The 22,033-nt window shown below is 49.6% G+C and overlaps 1 protein-coding gene across 1 annotated transcript in view; it reads left to right on the top strand.

The window, feature by feature from the left end:
• MEGF9 (multiple EGF like domains 9) overlaps positions 1-21,143 on the top strand; it is a 48,532-nt gene extending 27,389 nt beyond the window's left edge. The window contains exons 3-6 of the mRNA XM_038156322.1: positions 7,950-8,089; positions 11,419-11,562; positions 12,444-12,716; positions 16,262-21,143. Coding sequence (XP_038012250.1) covers positions 7,950-8,089; positions 11,419-11,562; positions 12,444-12,716; positions 16,262-16,716 — 1,012 coding nt within the window. The 3' untranslated portion in view covers positions 16,717-21,143. The remainder of the gene's footprint in view (positions 1-7,949; positions 8,090-11,418; positions 11,563-12,443; positions 12,717-16,261) is intronic.
• The last annotated feature ends 890 nt before the right edge of the window (positions 21,144-22,033 follow it).

Genomic DNA, 22,033 nt, shown 5'->3' with positions numbered 1-22,033 from the left:
GGGAGCCTTGGGGCTGGGACCATTCCCTGGGGAGCCTTTTCCAGTGCTCAGCACCCTCTGGGGGAGGGACCTTTTCCTGGTATCCAGCCTAAACCTCCCCTGACATGGCTTTGCCACATGGTTTACCTAAGCCAGGTTAGCCATCTAAACTGGGTTAGATTTTCCAGTTCCCTTAGAAAGCTCTAAACCAATCATGCACATATGCTGCCATTGTCCCTAGAGCAAACAGATGCCTGTTAAACTGGGGTCTGTGGATCAATCTAAGTTGCTCCCTCTGCCTGTGCCTCAGTTTCCCCTCAAGTAGAAGGGCAGTGGGAAGCAGAAGCTCCAGCAGACAGCTTGAAGGTGATGTCTGGTCTCCTTTGGTTGCTGTGGGCTGAAACCTCATGCCCAAGGGTGCAGTGCTCTGCTTCTTTGCTGACCCAGCAGCCTTTCCTTATTGCTGCTGCAGAGACAGCCCTGTGATCCTAATTCCTGCATGGCTTGTGCTGCAGGCTTGGCATAAGTCATGTGAGAGAGAGCTCCTGTCGCTCATTTCCAGTGGGAAAAAAAAAGGGGGAAAAATGATAAACACATATAAATGCCCAAGTGTTAATTCAGAGATGCTTTGCCTCCTCAAGGGGACCTCAGGCTTTGTGTTGATGTTAAAGGGAGTGAAGGCAGAGTGCCCCTGGAGCAGGGAGGGCAGTGGCCATCCCTGTGTGCTGCCTTTGTGGTGGGATTGTGTGTGGAGAGGCTGATCTTGTGACCCCAGCTCGTGGGCATTTGCAAGAGCCTGGCTGCTGAGGGTAAGGTCAGCATGGACAAAGTGCTTTGTTGAGGCCTTTGAAGAAGGGCTGGGGGTTCTGAGGGACCTTGGGAAGCTGGGCAGGGAGGGCCACACACTGGGATTGTGGAGCTGGTGGGATGTGGGAAGGTGCAGAGAGACTGTGGGGGGCAGCCTGGTGTGGCACAGTCCGGACACACCTTGAACCTCATGTGAGGCATGATTTGGTGGTTTTTTTTCAATGGTCAGGAAATGCAGGTCCATTGAAATTCAAGGTTTTTGTGGAGCTTCACCAGCCTGCAGGGCTGCTGGCCATCCCAGACCCCGGAGGTTATTTGGGGGAAGTGATGGAGTTGTTGTTTTGCGTAGATAAAGTCTTCATTTTCTGTCTGCAGAGTGTCATCACACCTCTGAAATGTCTCTCTTTTGCGTGGGATCTCTTTCCGTTCTGCTGTATTTTAGCAGTCCAGTAAACCACATCAGGCACTGCTCCCCTTTGGAGATGTGACCTTGAGAGCTGGAATCCTCAAGGACTTGTGCTTTAAAGCCCCCCCAAAACCAGACAAACCCCCTTTTTCTCTTTAAAAAGCCTGCTCTCCCTTTTATAGATCGGATGAGCACAACTGGTGGCTCATTATCTCCCAGTAATGCCTTGTCAGCATCACTCTGCAGAGAACAGATCTTGTTTTGTAGCGGAAATTATTACATGTGGTCGTCAGAAAAGCAGAAGAATACCCTGTTAAAGCCTATTTTTCTGCATGGTTTAATTATCTAAATCTCTCCCCTATTCCAGCCTCTCACATCCTTTACATCTGATTAGCTCTCCTCCTCCTCTCTGCCCCCACAGGAAGGTAAAGGCACCTGAACCCATTTTTATTCAGCTGCAGGCAGGAATGGGAAATGAATGAGTGACTGGACACAGCAGCAGGGAAAGGTGGATTGTTATCATCTCCCCTATGGTAATTATGGCTTCTCAGAAATCCTGTTATTTTGTGGATTTTCGAGCAGGCTTTGCTGTTCCTGTGTTGTCTGTTGCAAACTTTGCTGCTCTGGCAAGCACTGACTGCCCTCAAAAAGAAATATGGGCTCAACTGTTTAAGCTTTTGTGGCTAAATTCTGGTTGGGAGGTGGTGCCCTGTACTTCAGGCACGGCTTGTACCCTGAGTCTTCTTCTGCTGTCTGAGCAGAGGCACCAGCAGAGGTCTGGGGGATAGAGGGACCCTTTTGGGCACAGTGTTCAGTGGAGAGCAGCCCCATCTCCCTGGCACCCCCTTTGATGTGTCCTCCTCTGCACTGAGGGTGCCTGGCCCATCCCTGCACATGATCCCCAGAGGCTACTCTGGGAAACCAGCACCCACCAGCTGAGGCTGAGCCTTTGCTGTGAGGGAGGAACTCACTCGTGGAACTGTGCAGGATCCCATCCAGCCTCCTTCTCCAGGGTCAGTGTGGACTTTCCATTGCCTCCCTCCCCTCCTTCAAGGGCACCTCACCTGGAGGGGACAGCCCAGCCTGGAGACTCCCGGCTTTGCAGAGCCCAGCCTGGAGACTCCCGGCTTTGCAGAGCCCAGCCTGGAGAATCCCGGCTTTGCGGAGCCCAGCCTGGAGATTCCCGGCTTTGCAGAGCCCAGCCTGGAGAATCCCGGCTTTGCAGAGCCCAGCCTGGAGAATCCTGGCTTTCCCTGGCTCCTGGGGGAGCTGGGGCTGCGGAGGCGGCGGTGGCCAGACAAGGTGGCCCTTTGACATTTACAGAGTGGCCTTTCAGAGCTGTGAAGTGTCCCTGCTCCTGCCCTACAGAACAGCTGCCATGCCCCGGCACGGAGTGAGGAATGTGGCACACAATGGGCCAGTGTTGGCCCCCATAAAGCTCTGCTTCTTGTGCCCTCCACAAAGGGGCTCAGAGCGAGTGGCTGCTGCAGGGCTTGGCCCTGGCCCCACTGACTCTCCCACAGAGCCACCTCGGCCACCAGCAGCCGAGGGTTGAGCTGAGGGAGTGGGGAGGAGAAACCCAGAGTGGGGCTTTTTCCTGCTCTCCCCTTCCCCACGTGCTGGTGTTCCTGTAACTGACAGAAAAGTCAGCACGTGGGTTGTGAGGGTGCTTGGTGTCCTCAGGGTGAGAGGATGTGGCCTCAAGCAGCACCAGGTTGGACAGGAAGAATTTTTTTCATGGAAAGGGTCGTGAAGCATTGGAAGGGGCTGCCCAGGGAGTCCCCATCCCTGAAGGTGTTCAGCAGGCTGGACATGGCACTCAGTGCCCTGGTGATGATCACTCAAAGTGATTGTGGAGGCCTTTTCCACCTGAATGATTCTGTGATTCTGAGTGTTAACAGCATTGCTTTCCCACCAAAGTGTCTTGGAGCATTTGGCTTTCAAATGTGAACTTTTCCACATTGCCCAGGAAGGTGTAAGAGAGGTTTATGCCCTGGCTGCTGTCAGACACCACAGAAAAGCAGCACTAAAGGAGCCTGGCTCGCTGGAGGAATGCACCATTTTTGGAGACATCTCTTCTGAATCCTCCTAATCTTGCACAGAATCCTTTTGTCTTATCCCATCAAAGTGTGACAAAGCCTTTTCATGGGGTTTGTTTTAAAGATGCTCGTGGTTCAACATGATTTCCCTCATTGCTGTGAATTGTGTCTGTGAACTGTGTCTGCTCCAGGGACACCCCGTGCCCTGCTGCGACAGCTGATGGGCATTGCTGTCACTGGGGCTTCCCAAGGGGACAGGTGAAGGTGGAGATGGCACCTGGAGGTGTCCAGGTAGGGGCTGGTGTATCCCTCACTTCCCTCTTTCTTAGGGCAGTGTGCCCCTGCCCAGCCCTCCTGGGGCTGCTCAGGGAGATGCTGAGCTGGGCAGGGTGTGGGCATGTGCTCTGTGCTTCAAGGGCAAAACAAGAAATGGATTTGGAAAAGCTCTTGTTGTAGTTTTTGCATGGCATACCCTGGTTTGAGACCCATGGAAGCTCCCTCCTTCTCTGTCTCCGCCCCAAAATCTTACCAGTCTCATGTTTTGAAAATAAAGGCACAAGAGCTTGATGCTGTGCTGTTTTGGCTGGGTCTGACACGGCCAAGGAGTCCCTGGGCTCTGACTGGGGCATCCAGGCTTTTCTGGTGTCTGGGAATATATTCAAAATTAATTTCTCCATTCCTCCTCCTTGGGGGAAAAAAAGAAAAGGAAGAAGAGGAATGATTGGAGCTTGCTGAGGGTTTTCTGTTAGACCATTAACTGTGCACAGCTCATCTCCCAACAGCCCCTAAGGCCATGGTCCTTCATCCTCCCATCCATCTTGTGCCTGTCATATCCCTGCTAAAATCAAGATGTTTCTGTGGAGGAGGAGTGGAGACCCCTCGCAGATGCGGCTGCACATTGTGGTCTGTCTCAGATCACAGACACTTTAATGATTTTTTTCCCCTTGTGCTGGGGCCTTGAGTTCCTGTGCAGTCTGTGCAAAGTGAGGGCAGTGCCCGAGCTCCCAAGCCCAGCCCCTCACCGTGTCCTCCCTCAGCACCAGAGCTGGCAGGAAATCATCTGCAGGATGCTCTGGGGCTTCAGCGGCTGTTCCTGTTCGCTGTGCCCTGCTCCTGAGACACTTCCAGGTGGGATCAAAACTGGCTGCAGTCCTCCTCTTTACCAGTACCCAGGGGAGGGCCAGGGTGTCTCTGGTGTGTCCCCTTGACTTCTGTACCTGTAAAGCTGCAGTCCTGTGTAAAATCCCACCTCAGGGAACATTTGGTTGCCACCAGTGGCACAAATCACTTGGCAAGTGATGGGATCCTGTGGCTCTTTCCCCTTGAGAGGAGTGGAAGGGAGCTGTGCGGACTGGAAAAGAAACCAGGCTGGCTTTTGCTGACATAATTTGGGATGTAGGCTGTCCCCTGCCCCAGTATTTTATTTACAGTGCCCTGCCCCATGGCTGTGGGAATGCTGCTGCGTGGGGTGGCCGTGTCCTGTTCCAGCCCCAGGCTGTCTCCTGAGGCAGAACAGGGACCCTGAGGGATGAGGGTGCTCAGGTGAACCAGCTCCTGCCTTGGGGAGGTCCCAGACCTGGCATGTGGCCCTCATCCCCAAGGGTCACATCATTCCCTCTGGATGTGGCTGTGCCCTGACCAGCAATCACTGCCTGCTCCTTTGGCCAGTGCCTCATGTGCTGGTGATGGTTTTAATCAGTAGGAAACATCAGTAAAGTTGATGGATGATGTGATGGTGATACACACCACCTACACGGTCTCCAGAGTGAGTGTATTCATAAAAATCTGGTAGAAACCAATGCTGGCAGGAGACTTTGATTACTGGAAGTCTGGTTTTATCCCAACACATATTTGTATCAATTCTTTGTGAGAGCTGAACGTTGGCTGGCTTCAGAGGGGTTAATCATCATCTGAAGTGGAGTTGAGTAATTGATGTTGCTGCATCAAAACGTTTCCCTCTTCCCATCCCCCTCTTTCTCCCCACTTCCCCCCAAAAAGAAATTCTTGGCTGATACTCAAAATCCAGTTCATTTCTCACTGTGCAAGTATTAAACTGTGGGTCTTTTCTTTCAAAGTTCTGGATTTTTATGGGCACAATTGGTCTGTTAACAGGATTTTTTTTCTTTTTGTGGTTTCAATGCATTTATATCATTGACCTTTGCTTTAAAAAGTGTCTGACAGACTTTGCTGGGCTGGAGCTATAAAAAGGAGTGTTGTAAGGGGGCTTTATTCTGTGGAAGCAATGACCACAGGCAAAGCTTTATATTTGCTGAGTGATTTAATTCTTGCACATGCAGGACTTGGCTCTGTGCCATGTGTAACATGTTGAGAAAAGGTCTGTTCAAGAGGTATTCAAACCAAACTTTCCAAACAGTCTTTTTTTTTTCCTTCTTTTTAAGCCTTCTTTCCTGTTATTTCTAAGCTAACGAGTAAAAAAAAAAAAAAAAAAGGGACTGTGCCCCAAAATGCTGAATTGAGCTCCAGCAGGGTGATTGGGGAAATAAACCTCCTTGAAAGAAATGAACTGGGGGTCTGTGTGGAAGCAGGGAGGAAGAGGAGGGTGTCATTGAGAAAAAGGGGCACGAGGGAGTCAGACAGAGCTCTCTGAACTCCAGGAGGAAGCCAGGGAGGGTGAAGATGATGCAGCTCAAATGCTTGATCCTACAAAACCCTGCTCATATGCTGCATCCCCAAAAGATGTGTTTTCGGGCTAAACATCAGATTTTCCTCCCCACAGCACATGCTTTTCCCTGCCTGTCCCTGCCCTCTTACAGGAATAGCAGTAGCAGTCAGGAGCAAATAACAAAAAGCTGCTTTTTGTTTGTGCTTATTTTAAACACTGTGACAACGTTTGGATTAATGTTGGGTCTTGTGAAAAGCTCTTTAAAAGTCAAACATTCTGAGCTGCTTACCAGCCAAACATACTGAGCTGCTTACCAGCATGCCTTTGAATTTTGCATCTGCCTGCTGCACTTCCAGATAATGGCCTGGAGAGCAAGGAAACATCATATTTCTTTCTTCTTCTTGTAATCAAGCCATTAAATATGCTTGAGATTTCAGATTCTGCAGGTATTTAATTGTGTAGCCCCTTGGGCTGAGGTCCATATTTTGGTGAGTAGTTCCTTTTCCTTTGGCAAACAAACAAACAAACAACAGAAATACTGAATTATGCTAATTTCTAACAGAAGCAATGTCTTGCCCAAAACACTGCAATCTACTGCATTTTAGTTAAAAACAACACATCAACAGTGCATCAAACATCTATTAGTTTTAATCAGCAGATTTTTCTGGAGGCTTTTAGGAGCAAATTGTGCCTTGCTCAGTCTTTCCAGGAGGAGATGGGGAACAATGGATGAGCTTTGTGCAGGCACAGTGAGCCCTGGAATGCTGACTTTGAAATACCTTTTAAAGGTGTTTGAGAGGTGTTTGAACAGGGTGGAGGTTCCACGGGGGAGAGCTCAGAGGGTGATGCAGCATGGAAGGGCTGTCTGTGGGTCTGTCTGTATCGCCCCCTCTGCAGATAAATCCATCGCCTGGAGGGGACCCGTGCTGCTGATTTGGGTTGCTGTCGTGGTTCCCTGCAGCAGGCAGGGCTGGGGTTCCTGCAGGTGCCCCCAGGGCTGTTGGGGATGTGCAGAGGCACTGGGTGCTCTCTGTCCCTTGGCTTGGCTGTTCCCAGTGTGCCCAGGTGGGATGAGCCACCTCCAGCAGTGGCTGTGCCCAGGGCTGGATGGGAAGGAGCGTTTATCCATTCCTGTGATTCCTCTGAGAGCTGAGCTAAATGCTGCCAGTGTATGAAGTCTGTTATGAAAGCAAAGCGTTGGAAGCCTCTGTGTGGAGAGAGTAGCACAGAAAACCAAAGGAATGAGGGTAACCTTTGCTTTTTATAGCTCCTGGTATTTGTTTGCTCATGGCAGCCACCAGCAATGCCCTCTGTGTTCACAGTGCAGAGCTCCACCCTCCCTGCAGTCACTCTGTGCCCAAGTAAACAGCTCCTGTCTAGGTCAGCTGGAGTGGAAGCCTCTGCTGGGGAGGGGAGAAACCTTTCTTGTCTCTCCCTGGCTTTACTGGGTAGAATGCAGCTGGAGGGAGGGGCCTTGCCCAAATGTCCATGGAGATGGGGAAGGGATAAACGGGATCATGGAGGAGAAGAGGAGGGAGTGCAGGTGGCTGACACCTGCCCTGGCTGGAGCCAAGCAGGACACATGAGCTGCTGCCCTGGCTCCCAGGGGAGCCAGCAGAGCAGGTGGTGAGCAGAGAATTGTCTGCTTACACGAAAATCTGGGAGGTGCTGCTCAGCACTGATGCGGAGGGGAGAGGATGACCCCCATGGGTGCTCTGGGATGGTTCAGGCACAGTGACCAGGGGTGTGCCTGTGTCCTGCAGGACCCAGGGCTGGTGCAGGTGGAGCAGGGACTCCAGAGGGGCTGTGGGAGCATCTGCTGGGGCTGATGCAAGGGAATGGCTCTGGGCCAAGGCTTTCTGGAATAAGCAATAACTTTTGGTGCCCAGCTGGAAATTGCTGTCAGGGCAGCTGGCTTGGCAGACACTCGTCCTTTCTTGAAGTCCCCATCACTTTTTGGAAATGGGTGCCCCTGGGTTTCACGTCCTGCTTCTGGCAGAAAGGATGAAAGGGAGTCCAAAACCCTGCCTGCAGGTTTGTTCCTTGGATGCCTCCCAGCACAGCCAGATCTCACTGTTTGTTTTTCCCTCTGCAGCTCTGGGAAGTGCCAGTGCAAAGTTGGTGTCACAGGCCTGAAGTGTGACCAGTGCAGTGAGGGCTACTACAGCTTCAACGAGAGCACGTGTGAGCCCTGCCAGTGCCACAACCTCTCCCACACCTGCGACAGCTCCACGGGTGAGGATGTCCTCTTGTCACCATGCGGGTGCAGCCTTCACCTGTGCCCTCTGTCTCTGCTTTTCTGTTCTCATCCAGCACACTCTGCTTGTATCCCCTTCATCTACATCTTTTTGTCTTGCACACCCAAAATCTTTACCTTAAAGCTGAAATGGAAATGCAAGGCTGGGGTTGGTCTGCTTTGAAGGAAGGCAGTGAAGGCTGTGTGCTTTAGCCCAGGCTGCAGTGCAGAGCCCTAACTCAGCAGCCTGTATCAAAATCTGGGGCTCTATTGTTCTCTGCACTTACACAAACACACAACATGGGCTTTTAAAGACCTTTTGTTTAGCTGCTGTTTACCTGGAAACATACCCTGTGCTGGCACTGACGTAAGGGGACTTGCTGCCACAGATAACAGGATTAGAGCTGCTAAAAACTGCCAGCATCTAATTAATACTGCCCACTTTTTATAAATTGGCTTTGTTCATTTTCCCTGATTATTTCTTTGACTGTCTCTCACTCAGATGTTGACGGAGTGCAAATGTCGAGGCACCTGTGCTTGAACAGCTTTTGGGAGGGCAGGGGGAGCCTAATTGCTTTGCCATCTCTCCTGGGAGGAGGGATCCTGGAGGAGCACTGTTCTGGGACTGCCTGCACAACCCCCACTTCAGCCACAGCACTCACTTCAAATTCCAAATTCTCCTCAAACCCTCCTCAAAACTTCCAGGCTGGAAGGCAGTTCTGTGATATTTATCCAGGAGCTTAGAAAGGGATAATAATTAAAAGTAATGTTGGGGAGTTTACTGGCAGAGAGGCAGAGCTCATGAAATCAGCTATTTCTGGGCAATTTGTGCCCATGTGCTCCCTCATGGGCTGTGTGTTTGCAGCAGAGGAATGCCCTGGTCCGTGGGCACTGGGTCTGCGTTCCCTGGGGGTGAATTCCTGCCTTCCCTTGAGGATGAATTACTGCATTCACTCCTATACTGAACTCTGTGTGCTTATGTCCTACCAGTGCTGAGGGATACAAGGCTGTCACTAAAGCTGTGCACTCATCAGCTGTCTGACTGATTTGGAGCTGGCTGTGTGGGTTTTGTGAAGGAGGAGGATAATCTGCTCTTCCTTTTTTTTCCCCTCAGTGTTCCTCCTGCTGTTGATTTATCAAAGAAAACCCAGCACAGACCTTGCTCCTGGGATGGGGCTGCTCTTTCTCTTGGGATGCCCAGTGCTGCCCACAGCATTGCAATGAAAACCCCTCATTTTCTTGCAATGAAAACCCCTCATGAAGACCTATTGTTGATTTGACAGAAACTTTCTGCTGCTGTGGCTGAGGGAACCAAACAAAACCAGAACAGTGAACAAAGTTGATTAAAAATTAGATGGGACGCCTGCTCTAGAGACTGCACTCTGTGTGACCTCCAAAGCTTTACATCAATTCTGTTTAGCCTTTGTCCAATTTTCACAGTTTTTTCCCATTAATGCTATACTTTGGGCTCCCTCTGCTGGCTCTGCAGCCGGCTCCTGCTTGGCATCACTCTGGTCAGGAGGAATATTTAAAATTACTGAGCATAAATAAATACCTTGGGCAGCAGGAGCTCCCCAGCTGACAGCACTTCCTCTGCCACAACCCTTGTACTCCGTGGTGTGTCTGTGCACTGAGGTGGGCTGGTGCTTCCCAGTTGGGGTCCTGTGAGGTCTGATCCTTCCTGAGGGCATTATCAGGATGAGAAGTGCTATTAATTATTAAGGCTCTCCACAGTGATACCTGATTGCATGCCTGTGCGTGCTCTGCCTGGCTGAGCAACCTGCTGACTCAGGCAAACACAGCCATTTGCAGGGCTGGTGGAGATGGATGTGGGTGATTTCTGCTGATGGGAAAGACATTGGTCCTGAAGTGACCAAGGCAACACAGGTGTGATTCCAGATTTATGCCCCTATTAGTACCTGGTGTGAGCAGGCAGATGAACTTCCCTGTCCAAGACATCCATCCCACTGAAACAGCTGATCCAGGTTTGCAGCTGGAGAAGCCAAGCATAGCAGATAATTTTCCCTTCTAAACCTGACATCTCTCCCACAAAAACCACTGGCTCGTGCCTGACAGGCTGCTGAGGGAAGAGCAAACAGTGTGTGGGAGGTGACGCTGAGCAAGGGGTGCTGGCAGGGCCCTGCTGGGTGGGTGAATCAGCCACTTCCTGGGTTTGCTTCCTGCCCTTGGCATCAGGGCTGGCTGCAAGGACATGCCAGGCTGCCTGGGGATGCTTGGCTGTGGAGTCATCACTGTGGGAATTGAGGAGCAGCAGCCGTGTCGGGCTTGTGAGGGAGCCAAACTGTTCTGATATTAATAAGAAAATCTGCTGTGGTCTTTCTAACAGTCAGCACAAACCTCAATCAGGATTTTTTCCTGTGGTTGATGTTGATATGAGACTTCCCCATCTCCCAGCAGCACTGGTGGGTCAGCTCAGTGGATCTGGCTGTGCTCTCCCACTGCTCTGGGCCACCCCAGTTTACAGAAAGGGTCTTTGCAGAGTCTGGTACATGGGATTGAATCCAACCTTCCCTCAGCTCCCTGCCACCTCACCGAGGAGCCAGCTGAATTACAGCATGTTCCTGGTGATGGATGGGCTTTATATAGAGGCTGTGCTTTTGTAACTAAGGAGATTTTTCTTCTGGGTCACAGCAGTATCAAAATGCAATTTGGAGGCCATTAGGAGACGGCGTCTGTGAGGACACGGCACGTCGAGTTTCTGATTCAGGGGCTTCCCCAGGAAGGGCAGGTGGCTCACGTGAGCCCCCACTTCTCTGCTTCTCTGGGAAGGTCAGTGGCTGCTGCTGCCTTGTCCTGGGCTGGAGGAGCTGGAGCCACACTGCTAGGATGGAGCTGCCTGCCCCCAAAGCAGCACAGTGGCATGTCCTCACCCCTGACCACCAGCCCAGGTGTACAGGAAGAGGCTGCACACAAAGAACTAAAGGCATAAACCTCAGGGACCCCTCATGAGAGTGGGGGACTTTCAGCATCAGTGCTCCATCTCACTGGTACAAATGCAAACTGAAACTTCTTTCCTTGAGGAGAATTTTAACACTGATAACTCGTGTTTACCTGCAGTGACCTTTTAGTGCTGAGCTGTGGGGCCTCTGCTGGAGCCACCTGCTTTTTCACATTATCTGTGTATGGGTGGAATGAGGGGATGAGCATCAGAAGGTCATAAGAGGCCAGGATCATGTTTTGGCCAGAGGGCATCCAAAACCACCTGTGAGCTCTGATAATTGAGTTATTCCACGTGGATTCTTGCTCCAAATGTTCTGCTCCAGTTCCTGCTGCTGAATGTTTGCTTGTTCTCCTCTCTGTTCCTCAGGCACCTGCCTGGACTGCCAGGAGAACACGGAGGGGAAGCACTGTGAGCTCTGCAAGGAGGGTTTCTATCGGAGCACCCAAACTGCCCACGGCTGCCAGCACTGCCCCTGCTCCACTGTGGCATCCACTGGCACCTGCCACTTAGGTGAGGCTCTTGTTTTGGTCTAATTCCTCATGATAAAGGCTGCTCTCCTCAGTTACATTGCCCCTCAGAGTGTGTCAGCCCAGCAAGGTGTTTTATAGCCTGTTTGTGGGCACTGGAAGCAGCACCTGCTGTGATGGGTCCCTGGTGCTTGTGTTGCCTCTTGTGAGAGCAGCTGTGCAGGGGAGGGATCAGAATCACAAAATGGTTTGGCTTGGAAGGGATCTTAAAGCCTGGTTCCAGCTCCCAGGGTGTTGCTGCAGTCTGCTCTGAAGAACCTGCAAAGTTTTGCAGAGAAGCTGCTGAGCTCGTGGGGGGCAGGAGATGCTCAGCAGTGCCATGTAGCCCTCCACACTTCTGAGTCTGCTTCTGAACATCTCCATGGGACCCCATGCAGGGACTCCCCAATGTAACTGAGACAAGTCAGAGCTGTAACAGTCATATCTAAGACTTTTTTTGATATTTCCCTAATCAGTTTTGCAAGCAAGCTGCTTCTGGCTTTGTATAGGCCCAAAAGTTCCTTTGGATTGCAAGCATCCCCGATATAGTTCCAGCTGTTCTCTGAAATTGCCTGTTTGAGATGGAAATATTCAGGAATAATAATCTATTTCCTTAGCAACGTGCTGAGATTGCTCTGTGCAGTTGGTACAAGGCATTAGGACTCCCCAAAGCTGTTTTTTCCCCTACTAACAGAGAAATTGCTGCAGTTCAAAAGTTGTATTTTCAGCTCAGAATTTGAGGTTGCTCAATACTTGTGGCTGCTGATTTTTGTCAGGGTGCCTTGTGATCAGGTCCCACAGAACAAACCCCCCAGCACGGGTGTCTCTGCAAGGGGCTGATGGCAGGATGTGGCACATCCCTGCTTTGCTTTCTGTGTTCTCCAGAGCCTGGCGAGAGCGTCCCGAGGTGTGACAAGTGCAAACCAGGGTACACTGGCCTCAACTGCAACCAGTGTGACAAGGGCTACTACAACTCAGACAGCATCTGCATGAGGTGTGAGTGCAACGGGAACGTGGACCCCGCGCTGTCCCCCAGCGTGTGCCGGCCGGACAGCGGCGAGTGCATCGGCTGCCTGTACCACACCACGGGCTTCCACTGTGAGCTCTGTCAGGAGGGCTACAGCAGGGACTCCGAGGGCACCAACTGCACCAGGAAAGGTACAAAATGCTGCTCAAGTCAGTGTCAAGGCTCGCTGTGCTGCTGGCCAAAGGTTGGAGAGGGAATGCTGGTAATTGTTCAGGTTAGTTTAGACTCATTTGGCCTCTGGAGCAGAAGGAAAACCAGATCTTTGTAACAGAACTGAAGAATGAACTGGGTTGGAAAAGACCTTTAAGATCATCTAGTCCAACCTAAGACCTAACACCTCCTCATCAATTAAACCATGGCACTGAGTGCCACATCCAGGCTTTTTTTAAACACATCCAGGGATGGTGACCCCCCCACCTCCAATTCCAGCGTGCAATTGGTGCCTACTGGCCTGGAAGGGTGGTTTAGAGTTAGCTCTGTAACCACCCTGATTCCAGACCCTGGCAGGCACTGCTAGTGAACAAGCTGGAAAAAACCCAATCCATTTGTAGTGTCTTTAATGTACAATGAGAGAAAATGGTTCTGGAGTTGCTCCTTTAGTGGTTATCTGGAGGTTGGTTTTCAAGGTGGATGTCCAACACCATGCTTGGAAGCATTACCAGTGTGATGTATTAGCTGAAAGAATCCAGAGTTCAGGGAAGTATTTGGGCACAAATTTGTCCTTGTCATGACAGAGATTCAATTCAGATCTTCCATCAGGAGCTAATGTGGTTTTCACTCCTGTGCTGCTCGCTGGGTGTGTAATCACAGAGTCCTTCCCTGCTCAGGGAGATGATCAGTACAACCAAGTTGGATGCTTATTAGCTGTAACAGGGCTGGAAATGGCACTTTTACATCAGCTCATCCATTACCTCCCCCTGCACAGCTCTGGCTTTGTGCAAGGATCCACATGACCTTGCTCCATTACAATCTGTAAATCTATATGTATGGCTTTGCTTGGGTACTTGCAGTTTTCACCATTCAGTTTTATTTTAATGGCATTGTTGTAGCCAGTTCCTGATGTGGGGAAAGCCTGTTCCCTTTCAGGGGGGCTGGGACATGCTCCTTGAGCTTTCCTCTCTCCCTAACACTCATGTTTTCCCTTTTTTATTAAGCAATTAAAAAGATGTCCAACTTCTTTCCAGTTCCTTAAACGAAAATTGCCTAAAAACTGACATGCTGAGGTTACTGAGCATTGACTTGTTTTAGTTAAGATTTTCGTAAATCACCAGTGCATTTGAGTGGCTTCTGGAGTGAAATGATCACCCAGGCTCTGTTTCAGTGGTCCCAGGTGAAATGAGCCAGCGGGTTCTGCACAGCCTGGGCAAAGCTCGTGTATCCACAGGGGCCATCCAGAGTCTAAGCCTGACCAGGACTCCGGTGCTTTCAAGGCAGATAGAGAGGATATTCAAAGGACCAAAGCAAGTGTTTTCAGCCCCAGAGCAGGTGGTGCTCCTGCTGCCATGGGGTGGCACAGCAGGGACTCACCCTGGTGCAGTGTGGCTCTGTGCCACCCGGCCAAGCACCGCAGCTTCCCCGGGACCTGTGGCCTCCTGCCAGAGCTGCTCCACTGCAGGAGGCAGCAGCAGCTCTGCAGAGCCGGCGCTTCAATCAAGCAGCTGGATCTGAGGCTCCCGTCAAAGCTGCCAAAGCAGCCCATTGAGCGAGCAGCTGCTGCTCTCAAGGAGCTGCTCTGGGACATCTGGAGAGCTGGCAGGGCCCCGGGAGCGGAACAGGCAGCGCCGTGTCACGGCCCGGAAGCGGCGCCGGGGCCAGAGCCCGGCACTTCACCGTGACGTTCCTGGGAGAGCCAGGAAATGTCTTCACCCCAGGCCTCCCTGCCAGCCCTGAGCTGATGCTGACTCACACATAAAGCCCAGAAAAGTGCTGTTTCCTTGCTGGTGAATCAGCCATTGTCTTGGTTCTGTTTTTTCCCTACTTACAGCTTTGCCAGAGATTGAGTGTTGGTGAAGGAATTTGGAAAGAATGACTGAATTCCTTATGCCCTTTTCCCCAAGCCAGAGGTTTTCCAGGAACTTCTTGCTCCTGTCATGTTGCTTCCTATTGCAAAATTTTGCCTGTCATGCCATAGAGAAATGCCTTCTGGCATTCAGCATCCTGAGTGTCCTTATCAGCCTGAGGCAGGAGCTGCTGCAGGGAGGGGACTCTGAGCAGAACCTCAGTCAGGTGTGTGATGCCACTTCCAGAGGAATTTCTTCTCCGTTGCCTGAACTGGGAATGTGACAGCCCAAAGTGAACTTGTGGGAGTTCCCCTGAGGGCCCGTGGCAGGACATGTGCTGAATATTTCCAGCTCCTGTTGCCATTGGAGATGCAACTTAGTGCAAAATTAGTCCTTCGGAAGTGACTCTCCTCCTCAGTCATAATTAGTGGATGTTCAGGAGAGCTGGAAGCTGGATCTATACAGCATGGCACCATCAGCTGTAATTGCTGCAGCTGTACATGGATTTAAAATGAAGTTGCTTTTCTCTTGGCAGGAAGAGAGTGGGAAAGAGGATGCAGAGAGTCCTGTGGAGCAATAGGTGCAGAGAACATTCTGGCTGATTGAGGCTTCAGCTTGTGGAGTGTTCCTGTTGCCTGAACTTGAGAATCTAAAATAGATCAGGTTATTCATGTGAGGAAATGCTTTATTAGCTACATTTGTGAGTTTAATACTACAGATTTGTGGTGTTCTCTGAGGCCTGTAGCTCAGCAGGTTTGATGCAGGCTTAATGAATTCACATCCCACTTTTGAAATCTCAAGGTTAACCTGACTCCTGAACTGAGAAGGGAGTTTATCCCATGGCTGCTGGAAGCAAGGCAGGTTCTTGGCTATTTAGGAAAAGACAGAGCACAGTCTGGTGGTCCCCATGTTCTGATCCTTCCTGTGGGCACCTATGCCAGCAGCTGAAAACAAACCAGGATCCCAACTGGCCTCTGCTGGGTTCAAAAGCTTCTGAAGGACATCCACAATCTTTTTTTGCTGTGATTTGGTGACCTCCTGCTTCTGGCTGTGTAGACTGGGGATCTCCATGTGGCTTGTGTATGACTTCATTCAAAAGCAGAACTGAGGTTGTTTTGCCCTTTTACCTAAAGTGGTGCAAACAACTGAACCCACTGCAAAATGCTGGGATGGCTGAGTACTTGTGGTTAATTTCTTCAGTTTTGATCTTCTTGTTTGTACAAGTAGAAATAATAATACTGAGAACAAAGTCCTGCATCTGGTGCACCGGTTGTGAAGGGTTTCAGCTCCTGGAGTTCTGTGTCTGGTGTGCAGCCCACACAGACACCAAGGGACACGTTGGTTCAGAGTCTGACTTGCTGAGCTTGGTAAAGCCCCATTTTCCTGGTCTGAACAGGAGCTGGACAGGGCCTTGCTGTCATCATGAGCTCCTGTATTGAACCCTGAATCGTGACTGCCGCAGCAGTCCTGTAGTCCATGGGCACTTAGCACACATTAAAAACCCCACACACAACCCTGGGCAGGCATTTTCTAAACTGCTCTGAAAAAATACCAGTTTAGCAGTGTAGCCTTAATTGCCATAATAACTGTGATATAAATGTCAAATCTCTTACGTTTGTGTTTGATTTTCAGCTCAGCAGATTTTTTTATTGATCATTTTTAAATTTGTTTTGTAGAAGCCACTCTTGGCCCAGAACCAAGGGAGTTTACAACTTCTGCTCCAGATACCACCAAGGCCACATCCTTTTCCACGGCAGTGCTAAACAGTACTTTGTCACCAACAACTCTACAGACAATATTTCCTATAAGCTCCTCTGACAACAGCACCTCTGCTTTCGCAGATGTTTCGTGGACTCAGTTTAACATCATCATTTTGACAGTGATCATCATTGTTGTGGTCCTACTAATGGGCTTTGTGGGTGCTGTCTACATGTACCGTGAGTATCAGAACCGAAAACTTAATGCTCCTTTTTGGACCATTGAACTCAAAGAGGACAACATCAGTTTCAGCAGCTACCACGACAGCATTCCCAACGCTGACGTGTCGGGGCTGCTGGAAGATGATGGCAATGAGGTGGCCCCGAATGGACAGCTCACGCTGACGACTCCCATGCATAATTATAAAGCTTAGAAGTCATCCAGCTATTCCAAAGTTTGCTTCTCAAAAAAGTTACAGGGCTTGTGGAAGGGGTGTCAGGATCCGTGCCAAGGCTCCACGCAGAGGAATTTCTCTTCAGATACTCTCTGGCGCAAGGCGTGCTGTAGCTTGCAGGTGAACAGGAGACAGTGTAGAGCACCTGAATTTCAGGTAGTGTGGTGAGATGCATTCAGTGTTCTCCATAAAGATCCATAGAATTCACTGTTGTTGTAAACTGGATTATGCTGAATTGAAACTTTTTTAAGAAGAGGTGGTGGGGTGGAGAGAGCAGAACCCGATGAGGAGTCAGAAGCTACTTGGTTTCCAGCCAACCCAACACTTGTGTCTTCATCCTTTAGTTTGATAAGTAGCTCATGAATTAACAGTGGAATTTCAGGAAACAGATCTTTGGAAAGGCATCATCTTCATTCCTGACAGAAACTTATTTGAAAAGGAGAACAAAAAAAAAAAGGGAAGTAATTGTTCACTGTACTACCAAAAGGCAAGTAGGAGGAGTGAGTTGCACACTGAAAAAGTCACCATTATCTGTTCCCACTAAACGGGAAATGGGAAAAAAATCCTAAGAACATTTGAGTTAGGGAAGAGACTAAGCTTTTCCCTTTCTGAGTATTTATACAGGGTGATGATGCTATTAAGACATAGCAATCCATTTTTTTCTAGAAGGAGTTAATGAACTTGTATAGTTTCTTTGCAAGGGAAGACGACAAGACATCTCAGGGTTGCCATGTAAAAATAAAAGCCAGGCTTAATACCCTACCCTGATAGAAATGGTGTGTTCTGTATATAAAATGTAATATATCTTCTTGGAATTGTATTTGTAATTATTTGTAAAAAAGACAAGCAACCGACTGACCAACCAAAAAATCCCCAACAACAAAACCATGAGCCCCTCCCCAACCTCCCCCACTCCCCAGGTCATGTTTTATCCTCTAGGTTTTAATTGTACAGCGGTTAGTGACGTTGTTTAAAAAAGAAAAAATCATGAGGATTGTTTAAAATACTGTAAATGAGATGGCAATATTGTTGGAGCTGGGCCTCTAGCAAACACCAACTGCTTAAAGCTTTTCTTCCACTATCATTGAATAACTTCTTTTTTTAGAGAAAATGTGAGTGCTCCCTACTTGTATCTGTCAAATTTTGCCATTCCTTCAAATACAGAGTCAATACCTGTGTTGCCATGACTAGGGCTGAGTAGGTGTTCAAAAATTCGATGCACCAATGTGTTCCTTGCTTTTAAGTCTCTCTACAAAATGCAAATACACTGTCACAAACACTCTGAGAGCCTGGGCTCACTGGCTGAGGTTCTCCCAGGTGGGTGCTCCTCGTGTGGAGGGATCCCACTGCCATCCCTGCTGAGCTGACACGGCAGCAGGGTCGTGCTGGAGGGCTGAGCTCAGCTCCCTGGCCTCCTGAGGGCCAAAAGCAAAGGTCTCCTGGATTTGGGTGGAAACAGCTTTGGGATGAAGAGCTCACAGGACTCGATGTGCGCTTCGAGGCTCAGAAGGTAAAAGGGCACAGATGCTTTCAGAATTTAAAGTAGCACAAGGTGGTGGTGGTGGGGAATCAGCTGTTAGAAAAACACTGCAGGGAGCAGGTTTTACAGATTCCCCTGGTTTTGGTGGGAGGCTGGTGGGCTGTTAGCAGAGAGAACAACTCACAGGCAGCACTGCACAGGGAGGTCACCCCTGGAGCTCCTGGGTTGGTACCTGCAGTGTGTGTGCCTCAGGGCAGGGGCTGTGCCATCTCTCCCACGCCTGGAAATTAAACTACTGCATGGAAACAGGGCAAGAAACAAACATTTCCTCTCACTCTTGCCCAGCCTCAGAGCTCCAGCTGTGTTGCCGTGTGTGGTGGGGCAATGGTGATACAGAAGCTGGTGGATGTGTCCTCTGAACTAGGAAAAAGGGAATATTTCTCCAGATGAGAAATGGTAGAAAGAAAATGTTGGTTATTTATTTGTTTTTTGGTGCTGTGAGGAGGTTTCTCTTATCTCTGGAAACTCGGCAGGGGGTAAGTAGGTGATTCAAACACATGCTCAAAGATGCCATTTCTTCCTCAAAAACTTGCTGCCTGATTTAAACTTGAGGCATGGCGAGTGAGAATGCAAATTGTTGAGGATGACCAAGGGAAATGGTGAGGGCAGAATCTAGAATTGCATATAGCCCCAAGCTGATGGAAAAAAGCTGATGGAAAAGCTCCCATTGCCTGCAGTGGGCCAGGGTGAGGTCCCAGACTTCAGGTAATAAATCTGGCTCGTGTCATTCAGAGCTGTGTTACTTTTAGCTATAAAATGGGGGAGGACTGGAGGAGAGAATCTGGATATTGCTAATCCTTGAGTTACTCATCAAACTTTTAAAGAGCAGGGTGGTGACAAAACAGAAAATTTCCTGGAAGTTGTAATTATTTAGAGGTGCTGATTTAGTGATACACTTGCACTTGGTCACTTCATGGGGTGAGGAAAAGCAATTTAGGAAGTGTTGGCTTCTGGGACTGATGCTAGCAAGCAAATCGAAGGACAGGCTGTTCACTTTATTATTTCTAAAATACTTCAGCAGATTTTTTAATCTCTGCCACAAAACACCTCTTCCCTAAATTTTGCTGTGACTGTGGGCTGCTTTGTAACAGGAACAGGCTTGGATTTTGTCTCACTGTAGAACTAGGGACCATCTGCTCCAGCAGAGCGTGGGCTCAGGTGCTGAGCCCTCCTAGTCCCTGCCTGCCACAGCACAGGAGGTGTTGGCACCTGGGCTGCTTCTGACCTCCAAAGTAATCCAGAGGCTTTGTGTTTGGGAAGAGGAGGAGTCAGGATGCCCTGCAGGGTGGGACAGCTGCTGCCTGTGGATTGCACAGCTGGATGAAGGGATGGAGACAGCCTGGAAACATGATGGGAAGCTTGGTTGGGTGGGGTGACCTGGCTGCCCAGATTTGGATGGCACAGGATCTTCCTGAACAGGGAGCACAGTGAGGATGTGGCACTGGCACCGTGCTTGTCAAATGGCAGAATGACACAGCAGCCACCTCCTGCCAGCCAGGCCCTGGCACACAGGAGCAACAGTAATAAAAGGAGATCAATGCCTCAGCAGGGAAAGAATAAACAGCTTCATGTTTGCCTTTGGTGATGTGAGATCAGATGATCCGTGCTCTTATCAGTTCCCCACCAGGCACCACAGGCGGGGAGGAAGCTGAGCTGGTCTCCAGTCCCCTTGGGTTGGATGGTACCTGGAGGGGTGGCAGAGCTCAAACACTTGTGCCAGGGTGCTGAGGCCACCAGCACCATGCTGTGTGTCATCGCTTGTCCTGAGGCTCCCCAGGGGCTGAGTTGGTCCTGAGGGTGGGGTAAGGGCAGGAAAACCAGAAGTGGACTCTCAGGGCTGTTTTGAGGCCCAGCTGAGCAGCCAGCGAGGCCAGGGGAGGGCATCTTGGTGACTTGTGGGGCTGAGGTGACAATCCAGGTACACGTGGTGTTCCTGGTAGCGCCTTGTGCCTGGGAACGCTGCCCAGCTGCAGAGCTGGGCTGTCACAGAGAGGGGCACTCGGGGCATGGGACAGCAGCTGCAGAGCAGAGAGGAGGTGTGACAGGGCAGGGGCTGGTGGATGTGGGAAAGCAGCTCCAGGCACCATCCCTGGCAGGGTGAGGGTCTGGCTGGGGCGAGTCCAGCCCGGCAGTAAAGGCAAAGGGACAGAAGGAGCAGATGAAGGGCACAGAGCTGGGGTGGGGCAGGGCTCAGGGCAGCCTGCAGAGCTCTCAGCTTGGGGGGGCACTTGGAGTGCAACAGGCATGCAGAAAAGTGGTTGAGCTAATGAGGAGAGATGATCTCCAACCTCGTGGACCACTGTAGCTGGAAATAGCTATGAGGAGCACTAGCCCTGGGGAGCTGTCAGGAGATGTCAGCCACTGGAATGATAATTCCCTTGGACCAGACTGAGCAAACTTAGCAGGCATTTAGGAAAGAGGAGGGGATATATCCAGCATCCTTCAGGTATCCTGGGCTAGTTAACCACTGCTGTGCAGCATCATCCTCTTCAGTGTTACAGGCAATGTAAATGCGGCAGAAAGTTTGCACAGTCTCCTTTAAATAAAGGATATAAAAATAGTTTTCTCTTTAAAGTGAAGTTTTAGAGTGAGCTCCCACAGGACTCTGCTCTTTATGTGTCAGAGGAATGGATTAAAATAAGAAAAATGTGGGCCTTAAAAGTTGTACTTGCTCCCATCTGAAACCCATCAGTCTCACTCTGCATCCAAATACGGTGTCTCCCAAGCATATGCTATGCTTACAAATGCATTTCTAAAAAGAAAAAAAAAAGTGTATGATTTGAATATATGTCAGAATTTATACAGAAGAATGTTATTTAAAATGAATAAAAATAAATGTATATAATTTGTATCTATGCCACTTGGATTTTTGCATTTGTGTTTTTGTTCATTGAATTTCAGCAAGAGTCTTCCCAGTGACAGAAAGGATTGAATCCAATCTCATCCCAGTAATAACATTTGTTCCAAGAGAATTATTCCTTCATTATGCCCCTGTATGCAAGATGAGAACCAAGGCACAAAAATGTTTTCTATCACAGATATTCATAAGCACAGCTGACATTCTGTGTTGGAAAATCCAGCTAAAAAATGAGCCCTCTGATCTCTTGTGCCTGCTATGAACCGTCCCAGTCCTCAGCTGCGTTTAGGAGCTCCACAGGCAATGACTGTTTTCCCACTGTTTTCTGTATCATTCACGTGGACACATTTTGTCAGAGATGTGAATCACTAACACGGAAAACCTCAGAGCAAAGCTGGAAATGGGATGAGGATATTGTATCAGATTTTTCTTCATGACCACAGATGTCTTTCAAAGGCCATTTTTGTTACAGATACTCTGAAAGCCACATCTGTGGCATCAGTTCTGGAAGTGTTTGCAGAGGGGCCTGTGGAAACTTGCATTTCCTTCTCACTTGGCAGAGTTAGGAAATTGATTATGTTTGGCAAACACAACTGCTAAAGGCTCTTTTTTGGGGAAAGTTGTGTCTGACTCTCAGCCCTTATTAAGCAAAGAACTTGGAGAGGTAAGGCTTCATACACTGAGCGAGCACGTGGTTTTAAATGTTCATTCAGATGTTTGACTGAGCCAGAGCTGTGTAAGGAAGGGCCACACCGGTGAAATTCAAGGGAGTTTATTGAGACCTGATTTGCATTAGCAGAACAGTTGGATTGTGCATGACTTAACTTAGGAAGAATCTCGCTGTGAACTGTATGAGGAGGAGGCAGAACTGAGTCTGAACCAGGTCCACAGAGCAGGGA

Source organism: Motacilla alba, chromosome 17 (genome assembly GCF_015832195.1).
Source record: "Motacilla alba alba isolate MOTALB_02 chromosome 17, Motacilla_alba_V1.0_pri, whole genome shotgun sequence".
Classification (NCBI taxonomy): Eukaryota; Metazoa; Chordata; class Aves; order Passeriformes; family Motacillidae; genus Motacilla; species Motacilla alba.
Note: the sequence above shows the minus strand (reverse complement) of the source record. Positions and strands in the feature narration are given on the sequence as shown.